Raw genomic sequence first — 16637 nt, forward strand, 5'->3', positions numbered from 1 at the left:
TGGTTGTCTTATTCCCAGGGACCTGTGAGGCAGGGGTTCCCGGCTCCCATTTGCAGGTGAGGAGCCAGAGACTGCCCATGAGTCCCTCTTCCATGTGAAACAGTTGTCTGGGACACACAAAACACTTCACAGCCACCACTTGGACATTGGAAGGAAGTGTGCTGTGGTCGTTGCTGGGATCCCTGGAGTGCCGTGGAGGGGAGGGTGTCGAGGGTCCTGCGTTTACAGCCTCTACTCTGGACTCAGGGGACCCTTTGGCTTTAAATGCTCAGCCCTAATCCAAACCCTTAGTATTAGAGTCAAAGCATGAATCTTGTACATGAGCTACTGTAACCTCATCCCCTGCTCGGCCTGGCACTGGTACATGGGAAGCCAGGCATTGCCCCATGGTCCATGCTGCCCAGGCCTCAGGCCTTCATCACCCACACACATGCAGGCCTCTCCCCGGCTCCCTCATTGCTTTGTGTTTGGCTCCAGAGGAGAGTCCCAAAGCCCTGGCCCCAGTTCCATCAGCCCCTTGCCTCCCAGGACCGTACCTGTGAAATCGTTGAGGACACAGAATCCAGCCGACTGGTTAAGAAGACAAAGAAGCGCATCTGCCTTGTTCTGGACTGCCTCTGTGCGCACGACTTCAGCGACAAGACCGCCGACCTGATCAACCTGCAGCACTACGTCATCAAGGAGAAGAGGCTCAGCGAGCGGGAGACCGTGGTCATCTTCTACGACGTGGTGCGCGTGGTGGAAGCCCTGCACCAGGTGAGGCTGCCCCTCTGCAACCTCCCCTCTGGCCTGACAGCATCCTGGGCCCCACAAGCCATAGAAAGCCACCCTCTGTCCCGCCCTCACCCAGGTGTGCTTGCAGCTGGAACAGCTGGGAGTGTGCAGAAGGAAAGTGGCCAGATGACATGTATGCCTGGGGAGGCACAGTGCCGCAGGCATCAGCCCACCATCCTGGGGTGGGAGGTGCCGCAATGGGCACGGAGCAGAGCCCAGAGCAGGGATCCCTCTCACGCAAGGAGCTAAACATGAGCCTCCCATCTTGGGTGCTGACTGTGAGATATCCACCGGGGCCACAGCCTACCTCTGAGCTTTTCCTAGGATTGGAGGTGTCAAGTACCCCAATGCCCAGGTTAGGAGAGCCTCTTGCAGACTCACAGCGTCTGTGGGCCAAGCCTGCAGACTTGGTCTCCAGAGTCAGGAGAGTTCATCTCTGATTCCGGCTCCAGGCAGATGCTTAGTTTTCAATAAGAAGTTTGATAGAGGTGGAGAAAGGACTGGGTTTTCCCACTGGCTTCTGCCCTGAGGGGAGAAGGCTGGGAACCCGCCCTGGGTGGGGCAGAGATTGCCTGAGCTCACCTATTACCCCATCCCTACACATGGCTAATGAGGTCTTAGAATGGTCCTGGTCTGTCTGGGGCTTACAAATCAAGGCAGAGCCTTAAAAGGCATGTCACAGAGTTTTTATCCCACCTTCCCAAACACCTTGCAGGCTGGGCCGCCCCGAGCCCTCACTCACCTTCATGGTGCAAACCATTTTGTTGTCTTCCAGAAAAACATTGTGCACAGAGACCTGAAGCTCGGGAACATGGTGCTCAATAAAAGGTGAGACCTGCTTTTCTTCCTGAGGTAACTGTGGGGTTGGAGTAGGCTACATGCTGCAGCTACCAGCTGCCGCATGCCTGCAGATTCCCAGGGGGAGTCTGGCTTACAACAGCCCACTTCTCCCAGGAATCCCGGTGGTGGGGGTGGGATGCCTGCTTGTTTTCTTGCTGCATAGAATGTGAGGAAGGAGTCTTCAAAGCCGCAGACAGGGCTCTGGGAAGGAGTGCAGAAATCCTCCCTGGTCCATTCATTGGCCATTCCTGGTGGGTGCTCAGTAAGTGACTGTAAACAAGGGCAAATGGGTGAAAGAATGACAGATGAGCAAAATAGGTCAAGGTCCCAGGAAGCAGACTCAGATGTATGCAGGAGTTTTACTGGGGAGAGCTCTCAGGGAGGAAAGGGCAGGATTGGGCAGAGGCAGACGCTGAACTCTGGTGAAGTCCTGACATGGTCTCAACCTGGAAAGCTTGAGAGCCAGGTGGCCCTTCAGATGTCCCAGATCAAGGCAAGGGGGCACAGGGCCCTGCACCCCTACTGAGGCAGCCACTGACTGTGGCCCATGCCCAGGGTGGGGTGTAAGCTTAGGCAGTCTCCTTTGGATAAGGGCCCTTCCCGAGAAGGACACAGCTACGAGTAGTCAGAAACCAACACTCCCAGCAGCCGGAGAGAGGGCCTTGATCTTGGAAGGGATCTGGTGGCTCGCCCCGAGGGTTGCAGGAACACAGTCAGGGCTCCTGCGCTGTGACCACCCCAATGCCTCAAGCCTCTTCGTCTCCGCGATGGATTTGCTTCCAACTCTCAGTTCTCTAGGCCCCTTCATTCGGGGAAGGTAGTCCAGAGGTCACACCTCTCTTGAGTAATGCCAGTGTGTGTGTGCGCGTGTGTGCGTGCGTGTGTGTGCGTGTGTGTGTGTGTGTGTGTGTTTCCTCTGATTGCAGAACACCAACACCTCATTCAGACCCCTCGTCTTGGCAGCAGTCCTTTAATCTCACAATCCCTTCTGTGCTGGTCAGACGGAGGTTCTGGCCCCCTCTCCCTTGACTCCCAGCTCTTCTGGAAGAGGGCAGAGTGGCATGGTGCAGAGAGACCCACACTGAGAGTCAAGGGCCCACCCCTGTCCTCTCCAGACCTTGCTTTCATCCTTTCAAAGTCAACCTGGACTCGCTTCCACCCCTTCATGCCCCTCAGGCCAGGCCCTAACTCCAGCTGGAGAGGCAGGCAGACAAGCTGGAGGACTTGCCTGGTCCTCACAGCAGAGAGTGCTCCGGGGAGGAAACGGGAGAAGTGTTTGCCAAGCAGCACAGTGGCAAGTCCGCCCTGCTGTGGATGAAAGGCACGGGTTGAAATCTGAAATCCCCTTTTGGGGTTATGTGAGGTTTGCTGTGGGTTCCTCTTCCTCCTTTCTTTTTGGGTAGTCAAATTGCACACCAAGTTCCTAGAAAAGGAGAATAACACTGTGGTAGCCCAAAGGGCCATAGCTAAAGAGTGACTCACTCAGAGCGGATCCTGCTGACACAGAGCTCCCTTCATCCCTCACTTCCCCCGCCCCTTCTGCCAGGACTGACGAGCCTGGGGGGTCTGGACTCCCAGGGATCTGTGCACCACCCAGGCAACTCGGGCGGTGGTGGCCCGGCAGGGAGCGTCGCCAAGCTTCAGGAGGTCTTGGAGCTGACCATGTGGTTTCCTGTGGGAGAGGCTCCAGGGTCCTCAGCGGGCAGAGCAGTGAAAGCCAAGTGGACCCTGCTGCCCACCCTGCAGAGTCTGGCGCGTTTTCCTCCAGCCCCCCCCCCCCCCCCCCCGCCTCACACTTACTAGTAGAGGGCTGGCAGAGGCACGTGGGCTCCAGCACCTGTGGACACAAAGTGGCACCTCTCTCCTGCCCCTCAGACATGGTGCCTTTCTCAGGGTTCTCCTTTGGCAGCTTCTGCCCACTGTCGGGGGATGACATGCTAATCTGAGCTAGCAGTTAGTAATCAGTGACTGTTCGCCAGGCCCTGGGCCCAGTGCTTGCCCTGAGATTAAGTTCTTATCTTGTTAAACCCTAACACAGTCCTGGGAGTTAGGTGCTAATATTTTCCCTGTTTCACAGACGAGGAAATTGAGGTTTAGCAAGATACTAAATAGCATGCCCAGGACCACACAACCAGGGAGTGGCAAAGCCAGGAACGGAACCCAGGATCTGACTCCCAAGCCCACCAAACTGCCCACTGCGCTGTCTGCCCACAGTGTCCCCAGCCTCAGAGAACGCCTGCAGGAGGCGCTGCAGCTGCCAAGCCGTCTCTGAGCAGGGAGGAAACCCAGTGCCTCTGCTCTGGGGACCATGAGCTTGAGAGGCTGGGCAGTCTCACGTTCAGGACAGTGACATGGCGGTTCAGAGCGGGAGCCATCCACGGCTTGACGTGCAGTGATCCCTGCCTGGACCCTTTGCCTGCTCTCTCAGGCTCCAGCTGCCCTAGGGCCACCAGTTCGACTTCTGTGGCATCTGACGGGCGGGCCTGAGAGGAGAGGAGAGTCGACATTTCCATTCGGAATGCAGAGCACAGACTGGCCTTTGTTTTGCACCAAGCCCTGTGCCAGCAGAATTCCCCGGAGAGCTGAAAGGCTCGGGAGCATTTTGGACGCAGCTTCTGGGGAATTCCGCCCTCAGCCCCACACGACCTGCACTCTGAGCCGACTCTCCTCCATCCTCAAGAGGCGGCCCCTTGTGCTGCTTCCCTGCCAGCGGCTGCCAGCAGAGCTGCCAGTAGCCCCTGCTCGTCTGTGGGCAGAGAAGCACCCTTCCTCACTGGCTGTCCCCAGTGGGGCAAAGAGGCCTTCCCTGGCCTCTTGGAAGGGGACTGCCCCCTAACCCCGCCCCCGCGGGATGTGAGGTACCCTCTCTGGGCCGTTTTGCTTACATGTGACACTCCCAGAAAGGATCAGAGCCCAGAGCTGCTCAGCCACGACTCCAATGGGGGATCCATGGCTTTCTAGGTCAGGGGAGAATCTGAAGGGCAAGGCGGGGAATGAGAGAGTTGGGGACTGTCCAGGACACAGTGGGTACCTGGGTTAGTCTACAGGGCAGGCCCTAGGGTCAGACAGACCCAGTGTGGATCCTGTTCACTGCACCCTAGCTGTGTGACCCTGGACAAGTCCCTGCACTTCTCTGTGCCTTAGTTGAATTGTCTTTGAAATCCCTCCTAGGCGTGTAAGGGCTGAATGAAAACAGTCATCACCAGGCACTGAGGCCAGTAAGTGCTCAGTACGCATTCGCTTTCAGACTGTCAGTGATGCGGATTGATGACATGGGGTGGCCGGAGGACTCAGCAGAGGGAGACAGAAGTGGCACCTAAGGGTGGGCGCCAGCGCTCTGCGGGCGTTTCCTCGTGTGGAAATGCGGGAGTTGAACTACCCCTGATCACTCCCAACCTAGACGTGATGTGAGGTTGTCTGGGGACTCCCTGCAAATTGTTCCGAGCCCCCCCAGACTCAGCTAGGGAAGCAGGTCAGAATGACTCCGATCCCCGCCTGGATGGCTCAGCAGGCGGCAACCAAGAGTGAGTGGCCAGAGTCAGCACCATGGCACGCTCCACACGGCCCCAGGAAGGCAGGAGGCCTGGGGAGCAGAGGGTGTGGGCAGGAGGTGAGGGCAGCAGAGGTTCATGGGGACCAAGGTGTCTTCACTCTCTGCTTCCCACCCCCAGGACGCATCGGATAACCATCACCAACTTCTGCCTCGGGAAGCACCTCGTGAGCGAGGGGGACCTGCTGAAGGACCAGAGGGGCAGCCCCGCCTACATCAGTCCCGACGTGCTCAGCGGTAGGTGCGGGCAGGGGCAGTGGGCCCAGGCCAGCACACGGCCGTGCTCAGCGGTAGGTGCGGGCAGGGGCAGTGGGCCCAGGCCAGCACACGGCCGTGCTCAGCGGTAGGTGTAGGTGCGGGCAGGGGCAGTGGGCCCAGGCCAGCACACGGCCGTGCTCAGCGGTAGGTGTAGGTGCGGGCAGGGGCAGTGGGCCCAGGCCAGCACACGGCCGTGCTCAGTGGTAGGTGTAGGTGCGGGCAGGGGCAGTGGGCCCAGGCCAGCACACGGCCGTGCTCAGCTGTAGGTGTAGGTGCGGGCAGGGGCAGTGGGCCCAGGCCAGCACACGGCCGTGCTCAGCTGTAGGTGGAGGTGCGGGCAGGGGCAGTGGGCCCAGGCCAGCACACGGCCGTGCTCAGCTGTAGGTGGAGGTGCGGGCAGGGGCAGTGGGCCCAGGCCAGCACACGGCCGTGCTCAGCGGTAGGTGGAGGTGCGGGCAGGGGCAGTGGGCCCAGGCCAGCACACGGCCGTGCTCAGCGGTAGGTGTAGGTGCGGGCAGGGGCAGTGGGCCCAGGCCAGCACACGGCCGTGCTCAGCGGTAGGTGTAGGTGCGGGCAGGGGCAGTGGGCCCAGGCCAGCACACGGCCGTGCTCAGCTGTAGGTGGAGGTGCGGGCAGGGGCAGTGGGCCCAGGCCAGCACACGGCCGTGCTCAGCTGTAGGTGGAGGTGCGGGCAGGGGCAGTGGGCCCAGGCCAGCACACGGCCGTGCTCAGCTGTAGGTGGAGGTGCGGGCAGGGGCAGTGGGCCCAGGCCAGCACACGGCCGTGCTCAGCGGTAGGTGGAGGTGCGGGCAGGGGCAGTGGGCCCAGGCCAGCACACGGCCGTGCTCAGCGGTAGGTGGAGGTGCGGGCAGGGGCAGTGGGCCCAGGCCAGCACACGGCCGTGCTCAGCGGTAGGTGGAGGTGCGGGCAGGGGCAGTGGGCCCAGGCCAGCACACGGCCGTGCTCAGCGGTAGGTGTAGGTGCGGGCAGGGGCAGTGGGCCCAGGCCAGCACACGGCCGTGCTCAGCGGTAGGTGTAGGTGCGGGCAGGGGCAGTGGGCCCAGGCCAGCACACGGCCGTGCTCAGCGGTAGGTGTAGGTGCGGGCAGGGGCAGTGGGCCCAGGCCAGCACACGGCCGTGCTCAGCGGTAGGTGTAGGTGCGGGCAGGGGCAGTGGGCCCAGGCCAGCACACGGCCGTGCTCAGTGGTAGGTGTAGGTGCGGGCAGGGGCAGTGGGCCCAGGCCAGCACACGGCCGTGCTCAGCTGTAGGTGTGGGCAGGGGCAGTGGGCCCAGGCCAGCACACAGCCGGTGCCGGAGCAGTTCGCTCCTTCCGCAAACCCTCTCTGTGGGCTTCCTGGTGGCTTCAGCCAGTACTGTCCTGGGGGCCTCATGGAGGAGGAAGACGGCAGTGGCCACACCAGTGCACATTGAGTTACTCTCTGAGATTAGTGCTTGGCAGGGAAGATTTCTGTGCGTGTAAATAAGGCACTTGACGGACTTCCCCAAGGAAGTGACATTTGAACTGAGACGGGAGGGATCAGTGGGAATCATGGGGAGTGTGGCTAGGGGGAGGCAGCACAGCACATTGGAGGAGAACCGACTGAAGGCCCTGTGGTTGCTGCTCAGAAAATGAGCCTGGCTCACGGCCAGAGAGGTGGGCAGGGGCCAGACCATGAAAGGGCTGATGGAGGCCTTACTGAGAAACAAACATCATCCTTTATTCCAAATGCAAAAGGAAGCCATTGAGCAGGTCTTCACTGAGGGTGCCAGGATGCGATTTGCATTTCAAAGACATCACTCCCTTCGTTCTCTTTCACTCATTCTGCTGGTATTCCTTATTTACTGATGAGAAAACCGAGGCTCCGAGAGATTAAATCTCTTGTCCAAAGTCATAGCTAATAGTAAACCCGGAGGCTGCTCAAGCCCAGGCTCCTGTTTCACCAGAGGTTTTCTTTCCTTTTCCCGCTCATTCTTTACCAAATTGGGTCTCTCATGCTGACCCCGTAGGGGACCAGGGGTTTCTGTCAGCTGCTGTCTATTCCATGTGAAGAGGGCCCAGGCTTGTCCCCGGGGTGTGTAACCACCAGCACACACAGGCGTCCCCTCTCACAGTCGCAGAGTCGCCCTTGCCTTCCTGGGAAGCCGACTGCTGTCATTTACCATAAGCATCTGTAGTCCCCTTGGAGGCCTCCCCAGCCCAGGCTTCTGCTGGAATGCCAGGGCTACCCGCCTGTAGAGGGTAGTGGTGCCACTCTCCAGACCTGGGGGGTTTGGAATCCCTTCGGCCTCTGCTGGAGGACTCTCTGGGCAACCCCTGTCCAGCTGGACACCCTCCCTGAGAATCCCCAAAGCATCTCTGTAGGTGAAAGGAGCCAGGAGGAACAACCGGGTCTGTGGGTGTGCAGGCCTGGGGGTGGCAGGGCTCTCTGGTCAGGACTGTCCTTCGCAATGCCAGGCTACGGTGGCCTCCATGTGCCCACATGCCCATCCAGGGCAGCTGGGGTAATAAGGGCCAGGCCAGGCCCTTTCCTGAACGCCCCCGCTCCTTCCCCCCGCCCGCCCCCTCAAAAGTCCAATTGTAGCAGTCACTGGCTGCTGCCCATGGCTTCTCTCTCTGGTCCTTCCAGACTCATCCCCATTTTGCAGGATGAAACAGAGACACCCACTGCACCAGAAAGAGACCCAGACTGAGAGACCAGGGCCCGGGCTCTGACACTGGCATTGCCAATTAACCAGCTGTGTGATTTGGCCTTCACCCCCTCTCTGAGCCTCAGTCTCCTCACGGAAACGGCCCTGCCTCCCACACTGTTCAGACGCAGGGGCCCTCAAACTTTTTAAACAGGGGGCCAGTTCACTGTCCCTCAGACCGTTGGAGGGCCGGACTATAGTTTAAAAAAAACTATGAACAAATTCCTATGCACACTGCACATATCTTATTTTGAAGTAAAAAAACAAAACGGCAATGAATACAATATTTGTATTTGCATGTGGCCCGCGGGCCGTAGTTTGAGGCCCCCTGGTTCAGAGGATGAAGCGTGATGCTTACGTACAAGCCTGCATGTGGGTTCTGGTCACAGGTCTGCTGCTCCATTTGTTCTGTGTGCCAAGCACAGCCCGGGCCTCGGGCGTGGAGCTGGGTGAAGGCAGTCATGGCCTTGCCCTCGTCGAGTTTATGGTCTGGTTGATAATGGGGACCTTGGGAGAGTTACTGACCTCTCTGGACCTCAACTTTCTCATCTGTAAAGTTGGGAAGCTAGTAACACCTACTTCATTGGGTCCCTGCGGGATTAGATGAGGCCTTAACTTCATGTCTGGCTCAGCAAACATTAGCTGGCATCATCATTACTAAAGGAAAGCTTGAAGGTTAGTGTTTCCCCAGAAGCCAAAGCTCAGCGAAAGGTCGCCTGCTGGTCAGAGCTTGTCTGCTAGAGGCGGCACCCGGCTGTCATCTCAGTCCAGGGCAGCTCGGGCTGGCGCTGTTCCCCACCCTCCTTGGCTGAGGCTCCACCTGGGGCATCTTGGCGGGGACCACCTTCCCGCTGCTGCAGGAGAGGCAGTACCCTCTGTGGAGCGGCACAGAGCTAAAGCAGTGGCCCAGTGGGCTCTGTTGGTTTCCCACTTGGTAGAGCAGGGCCTGGGAGCAAAGGTCAGCATCCGGGGTTGGAAAAGGGTGGGGCCGCGCTGCCTCAGGGTGAGAGAGCTGGGCAGAGGCTCATCTGCACACAACTGCCTGCTGCACCAGCCTCAGCTGCCTCATGGGGTCTATGTCTCTCTCCGCCACTTAGAGAAGAAGTCACAGGCGTGGTGAAGGGGGTCCGTGGTACCTTTTGAAGCGCAGGCTGAGGTCTGACAGCGCCTCGGTGCACAGTCCCATCCCCTTGACCTTCAGTGGGCCCAGGGAGGCCCTTGGGAACCAGTGTCCTCCACCCCTAAGGCATCTCCAGCCACCCAGGAGGCTTGGGGACCCAGCGGAGGTTGTCCCGGCACTGCCTGGTGCCCAGCAGTGTCTCCTCCACCTGGGAGGGCTGAGTTGTGTCCAGGGAACCTGGTGCTGCGGAGCCTGCCGGTGTCCCAGGCACTGGCGGCAGGGGCGTTTTGAGAGCTGGCGTTGTTCCCACATCCTACGTATGGAGCAGTTCAGGCAGCGGCTGCGTGTGGGAGGAGCTCTGCTGTTGAGGGCTGATGGACAGATTGCCCTGGCAACGGGAGAAGCAGGGCTTTTCCATCAGCCATGTGACCTTGGGCAGATCACATCCCTGGGCCTCATTTTACTCTGTGGACAAACAGAAAATATCTAACTCACAGAGCTGTGCTAGAGGTTTAATGAGATAGAAGTGTTTCTTCCAGTGTTAGCACCGAGAGCTGACCCAACTGGACAGTCATTCCCTTCGCCAGTGAGAGCCCATGCTGGGTGCTGGGTGCAGGGCTCGGCGGGGAGCGAAGCAGAGGCCCCTGCATGTGAAAACTTGCCTTCCCATGGGGAGACGGGGGAACAGACAAAGAAAGGGGTCCTTACAGGTTGTGCTCAGTGCTCTGAGGGAACCGTGATGGGTGTGGCGGACTTGTCCTGAGCCGCACAGCTTTGTTCCACATGCACACTGGCCACCTGCTCTGTGAGCCGCTCTGCTAGGAGCTGGGCCGAGAGCTGGCAGCCCGGCTGGTGCCTTGAGGAAGTGGCAGGAGGCATGCCCGAGGGGGGTATCGCCCTGCCAAGCTGGGTCTCCAGAGCAGGAGCTAAATCTGCCTGAAGAGGCGGCGGAGAGGGGGGAGGACCGGATAAGAGCTTGCTCTGGGAGGAAGGGGGGCAGCGTGACCAGAAGTGAGGGTGGTAAGGTAGAGGGGTCCCTGGATAGACTTCAGCAGGTAGCTGGTAAGCGGAGGGAGGCCCAGGGCTGTCTCTTTCCGGGGTTTGTGCTAAGTGGGTGCATCTGTGTGCCCATAGGCCGGCCGTACCGGGGCAAGCCGAGTGACATGTGGGCACTGGGCGTGGTGCTCTTCACCATGCTTTACGGCCAGTTCCCCTTCTACGACAGCGTCCCCCAGGAGCTCTTCCGGAAGATCAAGGCCGCCGAGTACACCATCCCTGAGTGAGTCCGGGTCACTGGGAGGGGAGGGAGGCTCATGGGGCAGAGACAACACAATGCGGTTTGGAGTCCTGGGTCCGAGACCCAGGCCAGCCCACCCGACCTGAGCCTCCCCTTCTCCCCCTCCCCCATCAGGGACGGGCGGGTATCTGAGAGCACCGTGTGTCTCATCCGGAAACTGCTGGTCCTCGACCCCCAACAGCGCCTGGCTGCCGCCGACGTCCTGGAAGCCCTCAGTGCCATCATTGCTTCGTGGTGAGTGGACTGGTGCAGGGCTGGGTCCTGCCCATCCTGCCAGGAAAGAAGCCTGAGGTTGGGCCTGTTTCTCTGCCAAGCAGAGTCCAATTTCCAGATTTTCCCCAGGGGCAAGATTGGGAGGGTGCTGGCAGCGCTTGGCTCTAGCACCTCCTGCCTGCCATTGATGCCAGTGATGGAGGGCATTATCTCACTGAGTTCTTACCACACACAGCCTGTGAGGTAGAAATTGTCCCCTATTATTGGATGAGAAAACTGAGGTTTGGAGAAGCAGAGTTAATCACATCAGGAAAGGGCTGAGTTGGGACCCAGGTCTTTTGACTTCAGCCAAGTCTTAGAGCAGTGAGGACCGGGGAGTAGGGGCTGGGGGCTGCTTGGAGCCGAGCTGAGGTGTGACGTGACTCCTCCCCTGCAGGCAGTCCCTGTCCTCTCTGAGCGGGCCTCTGCAGGTGGTCCCTGACATCGACGACCAAATGAGCAATGCGGACAGCTCCCAGGAGGTGAGTTGGGAAAGGCAGACAGGTTGCTACCCAAGTCCTGGGGGACCAGCCTCCAAGGAAGGCAGGCTGGGCAGGGACAGAAGGTGGCAGGTCCCAGCAGGCCACAGGGCCTTCTCAGCTTTGTCCCCAGCTCTTAGAGTGGGAAAGGGAGACCTAAGTCCTCGCCCTGTGCTGCCTGGGGCCTGCCTCGTCCAGCTCAGTTGGCAGTTCTGTGGCCTGAGAGAGGGCAGCTGAGGTGGAGGCCCACAGCGGCCCAGCCCAGCCTCCCTCAGCTTCCTCTTCCTGCCATGGGCTGGCCCTTTAAACAGTCACATTTCTCTGCCCCTCTGACTCACATGGTTCTCTCAGCCTTCCTGCTTTTCATTTTCCAAATGATTCATTTTCTCCCCGTTTTCTCTCTTCCTCTGTTCCCCACACTGGAGAAAGTGCTGGGCAGAGTGAGGGCAGAGACCTGGGCACAGGCAGCTTCTGGGTGATCTTAGGGCGCCCCCTGGAGGACAGAGGTTGGCCAGGCCCTTGGGAGGGATGCACTGGGCAGGGAGCACCAGGAGGCACCAGCCTGGGGCCACAGCAGAGCCTCCTGGCTCTGGGAAGAGAGTCCCAGGCTACCCCCAGCTCCCACCGGCCCCAGGTTGTTCAGCAGCTGAGAGTGATCACCAGTGGCACATGAGGAATGCCCACATGGCACGTCTCGTTCAGTCCTGTGTGGCCTGTGCTCTTATCCGCATTTGCGTTTCACAGGAGGGAACTGAGGTTCAGAGGTAAAATAGGTTTCCCAGAGCCACACAGCTGGGAAGTAGTGGAGCTGAGCCTTGAACCCCAGTTGATTCCATCGCCCTGCTTCCCCCTCAGCTGATCAACATCGGCACCTTCCGCTCAGTCTGTCCCGTCTGCCTGGGCCACGCCAGCTGTGGGGCAGGATAAAGAAGCTCTGCTGCCCCAGGCCTCTTTTTTTGTTAATCCTCACTGAGGATATTTGTTAGCGAGAGTGGAAGGGAGAAGGAGGGGGAGAGAAACATTGATATGAGAGAGACACACTGATTGGTTGCCTCCTGCACGTGCCTGGACCAGGGCTGGGGATCATACCTACAACCCAGGTATGTGCCCTTGACCAGAAATCAGGCCCGCGACCCTTCAGTGCACAGGCTGATGCTCTAGCCACTGGACCACACCGGCCAGCCCCAGGCCTCTTTTTTAACACTCGCCCTGCACCAGGCCCTCCCCGGTGCTTGACAACCTCTCTGAGGGGAGATTACTGTCCACTTCGCAGGCGAGGAAGCCAAAATGTCAGAGTCAGTGAGTGAGTTAGGAAGGGGAATCTGGCTCAGATCCCAGGTCTGCTTCAGTTGGAGTGACACCCAGGGTGGCCAGCAAGGCGAGGTCCAGGTCGGCCGAGGGGCTTCAGGGGCCCACACACTCTGCCTCGGCTGGATGGGGTCCCAGGGTGTGGGGCCTGGGGACGGACCTCTGGAGCCAGGCGATCTAACACTCACTCCCTGCTCTTCTCTGTCCATCGCCCCCACTCCTCTCTCTCCCTCTCTCTCCCTCTGCCTCGCAGGCGAAGGTGACAGAGGAGTGCTCCCAGTACGAGTTTGAGAACTACATGCGGCAGCAGCTGCTGCTGGCCGAGGAGAAGAGCTCCATCCACGAGGCCCGGAGCTGGGTGCCCAAGCGGCAGTTCGGCAGCGCACCGCTGGTGCGCCGGCTGGGCCACGATGCACAGCCCATGAACCCCTTGGACGCAGCCATCCTGGCACAGCGCTGTCTGCGGAAATAGCCGCCTCGGGCTGGGGCACCGGCACCACCCGACGGGCACCACCGCCCGACGCCTCTTCCCGGCCCCCAGCCAGTGAATGCCCTGCTTCGGGTCAGGGCCCTGGAGTGCTGGACTCTCTCCGGGCTGGCACGGGGCCGCCAGGGACAGCCCAGGTCACACATGGGGTCAGCAGAGGTACCACAAAGCTACCTTTTGGAATGATTGCTTGATTGTTTGGTTTTTTAATCTGAGAAGCCTAGATAACTAATCTGCTTTTAATCATGACGTTTTAATCTACCTCTGTCTCTCTAACCATGCTGTCTCTGGACTGAGTGAGAGGGAGGAGGAGGGAGCCCCCCAGCCGCCGGCCCCCGGCAGCTGCTCCCCACAGTCCAATAAGCTGGAAGTGCAGCTCGCTGCTGGCTCTCCAATCGAATGCCCACTCCCCACCGCTCTCCCTGACCCCTCCCACGGTCACTTTTCCTCCCTCCCCTCTGACCCCAGGCCCCTCAGTCCAAGCTTGGAAAACCTTCACCTCATCTTAAGTGGAATTCAAATATATTTATTTTTATACTGAAACCAACTTCTCTCCCATCATCAGGTGGCTCGGCCCATGGTCACTCCCTGCCCCAGCCTGGCTAGACAGCAGGGCGGCCACAGCTCGCAGATGGGCCCTCCTCACCCCTAGGCTCAGAAGCCCCTTCTTGCCGGCCCCTCTCCACCTCCTGCCCACCAGTCCCTCCTCGCTTCTGGTGATGGGGAGGCCTTTCTCAACTTGGTTCACTTTCTCCCATCTCAGTAGCTTCTCTGAGGTGCTGCACACTCGCATTAACCCTGGTTTCCTTCTCCACCTCAGCGGTACCGAGGTAATGCCAACATAGATGTGAAAGAGGTGCCTGGGGCGGGCCGAGGAGGGTGCGCAGGGCTGTCCGCGGACAGGTGCCCTGCTGGTATGCCCTCTCGCTCCCCACACCCCCCTGCCCTTGCCTCGTAACAGACATGGTGTCGCCCAGCAGACTCCAGCCTGGGCTCTTGGAAAGAACTGTGGGAACTGGGGGCCTGTCTGGCTTGAGAACAGCCCTGCTGCCCTTTCTGAGCCGAGATTTTGAAGTGGATGCCCGTCTTGCCAGAAATGCTGTTCTCACCAGAAGGCCCCGTCCGTCCCATGCTCCCTCACTGGACTTGGCCCCTTGCCCAGTGCCAAGCAAGACCTTCCCCTGCCTCCCCACCATCCCCCTTGGAAAGGCCAAGTGTCCCCTCCAGGCAGCCCTGGCCCTTGGGCCCTGCCTGCCTGTCCTTGCTCCCCAATGGGAAGGTGACCAAGGTCTGTGTGACCTTGTTTCCCAGTGTGAGCTGCCCTCTCCCCAAAAGCTGACTCACTGTGAGTGACTTGGGCAAGTTCCCAAACCTCCTCGTGCCTCAGTTTCCCCATCTGGAAAAAATGGGGCCACCTCTTGCCAGCAGTAGCAGGGCCACCCATGCCCCTTCCTCCCCACACCCCTCTCCCAGCACTTGGGCATCTCGTGCCTCTGCCTCAGTGGGTCTGAGGGAGCCCGCCTGAGCCTAGCACTTACTCCCCATGGGCACCAAGCTCTGCTCTCTCAGCCGTCGCTGCTGAGAGCCAGGGTGTCCTGCTGTGGGGTCGGGGATGCCCTCTTTCTATATTTATTTCAAAAAGAAGTCTCCTAAGGGAGTAGAAATGCAGTCTGGCCCAGGGCTCCCGCCCCTGTGACTCCCTCCTGTGAGGGCTCAGCTGTGCCCTTGCCCAGCAGCCGGCCAGACCCTCCGGGCTGCTGGCCACGTGTGGTCTTTCTCCTCCTCTTCAAAGCAATATCCTCCAGGTCTGCGAAGCCCTATCAGACAGGGGTCAGCCACGTGTCTGATGACATTGCTACAAAGCAGACAAGAGGAGGCTGGGTCTGCCCTCACTGACTGTCACACGCTGAGAGAAGTCCAATTGTAAAGAAAACAAAACAGAAAACGTCACAAAAAAATTTGTATAAAGACATATTTTTGTACTACATGGGGACTCTTCCTGCATGTCAGCAATAAAACTTCCTGATCTGGAGCCACCGCGGCTGTGCCGTCTGCTCTTCTTGCCCTCCTCACCTGCGTCTGTCTCCCGCCAGCCGCCAGCCGTTCTCCCTCCATCCCAGCAGTGGGGCAGGATTCCTGCAGCTCTTGGTTCTGCCACCAGGTGCACTGGATAGGCACCCCCCTCCCGCCCCACCACCATGACTGCCACCTGGGCAGCCAGCTGGCCACAGGCCATCACTGCCTTGAGTGGGGAAAGGGCCAGAACTGCCCAGCATTCTCCCGACAGGCTGGTCCAGCCTCCCACAAAGTGCCCAAGGGGAAGCCTCCTGCTTGGCCTGGCTCAGCCGGGACCTGTGCAGGAAGGAGGCGTGGCCGCTGCTTGCAGAGTACTGACCCTCTCTCCCTGCCAAACCCCATCTGGGTTGGGGAGGACTTAGCCAGACAGAGACCACCCATGTGCCCACATGCCCATCCAGGGCAGCTGGGGTAATAAGGGCCAGGCCAGGCCCTTTCCTGAACCCCCCTGCTCCTCCCCCCCACCCGCCCCTCAAAAGCCAAGGGGCTTCCTTCCTCTCTTCTTTCCTTCCTTCCTTTGCTTAAATTTAGACTTTGCAGATTGAGCGTTGGAACGGTGAAGCTAGAGATAGTCTGGCCCCTCCCCAGGCCACCACCGGGCCCAGGCCCTTACCTTTGTGTCCAGGACCCACACAGGCCAGGTCACAACAGGAGCAGAGGTCCCTGCAGGAGAAGCTCCTTCCCCGTCACTGTCCACACAGCTGGGGGTGGGGGTGGGGCGGTACCTCTCCAAGATGTGAGAAGGCCCTGTGGATACTTCAGAGCAGACCCCCAGGCCTCATCCATGCCTTCACCCACAGCCCACACCCACCCCAGCATCCACGTGGCTCCATCTTCCTGTCCCCTCCCACATGGATGGAACTTTGCCCACTTCATCTGGCCCACATCTACCTGCCAAGCTGCCCTGGCCGCACCTCCCTCCCAGCCCAGCACTGCCAGCTGCCGCCCTGGCCTTGGCTCCATTTCAGCCTCCTTCCCGTCCCCACCTGATCAGCCGCCGTTCTGTGCCTGGTATCTCCTCACGCGTCAGGCTTACCTTCAGCAATACCCAGACAGGCTGCATGTGGGCAGGGACTTTTTTTTTAAATATATATTTCTTTATTGATTTCAGAGAGGAAGGAAAAGGGAGAGATAGCCGAAACCGGTTTGCCTCAGTGGATAGAGCGTCAGCCTGCGGACTGAAAGGTCCCAGGTTCGATTCCGGTCAAGGGCAGGAGGTGGCTGATCGATGTTTCTCTCCCATCGATGTTTCTAACTATCTCTCTCCCTTCCTCTCTGTAAAAAATCAATAAAATATATTTTTTTAAAAAGGGAGAGATAGAAACATCAATGATAAGAGTCATTGATCAGCTGCCTCCTGCACGCCCCCTACTGGGGATCGAGCCCACAACCCGGGCATGTGCCCTTGGCCGGAATCGAACCTGGGACCATTCAGTCTGCAGGCTGACGCTCTATCCACTGAGACAAACCAGCTAGGGCGGGCAGGGATTGTCTTGCTCACTTTTTT

General features: G+C 59.4%; 1 protein-coding gene and 1 long non-coding RNA gene across 4 annotated transcripts in view; one reads left to right on the plus strand and one right to left on the minus strand.

Annotated features, from left to right (window-relative positions):
- Positions 1–15092, plus strand: part of STK40 (serine/threonine kinase 40) — a 40078-nt gene extending 24986 nt beyond the window's left edge. For 2 of the 3 annotated variants that reach the window (XM_059690160.1, XM_059690161.1), the window contains 7 exons: positions 529–756; positions 1550–1602; positions 5286–5401; positions 10366–10510; positions 10643–10762; positions 11178–11262; positions 12821–15092. In XM_059690160.1, the coding sequence (XP_059546143.1) occupies positions 529–756; positions 1550–1602; positions 5286–5401; positions 10366–10510; positions 10643–10762; positions 11178–11262; positions 12821–13039 (966 nt within the window). In that variant the 3' untranslated portion in view covers positions 13040–15092. The remainder of the gene's footprint in view (positions 1–528; positions 757–1549; positions 1603–5285; positions 5402–10365; positions 10511–10642; positions 10763–11177; positions 11263–12820) is intronic. The other variant, XR_009452019.1, reaches the window with a different exon arrangement.
- Positions 751–5056, minus strand: LOC132231308 (uncharacterized). Its single transcript, XR_009452020.1, has 3 exons — positions 3415–5056; positions 2552–3037; positions 751–1884 (listed from the first exon to the last, which is right to left on the minus strand). It is a non-coding gene; the product is annotated as an uncharacterized LOC132231308 (long non-coding RNA).
- Positions 15093–16637: the final 1545 nt, after the last annotated feature.

The sequence above is a fragment of the Myotis daubentonii genome, chromosome 3 (genome assembly GCF_963259705.1).
Source record: "Myotis daubentonii chromosome 3, mMyoDau2.1, whole genome shotgun sequence".
In the NCBI taxonomy this organism is placed as follows: domain Eukaryota; kingdom Metazoa; phylum Chordata; class Mammalia; order Chiroptera; family Vespertilionidae; genus Myotis; species Myotis daubentonii.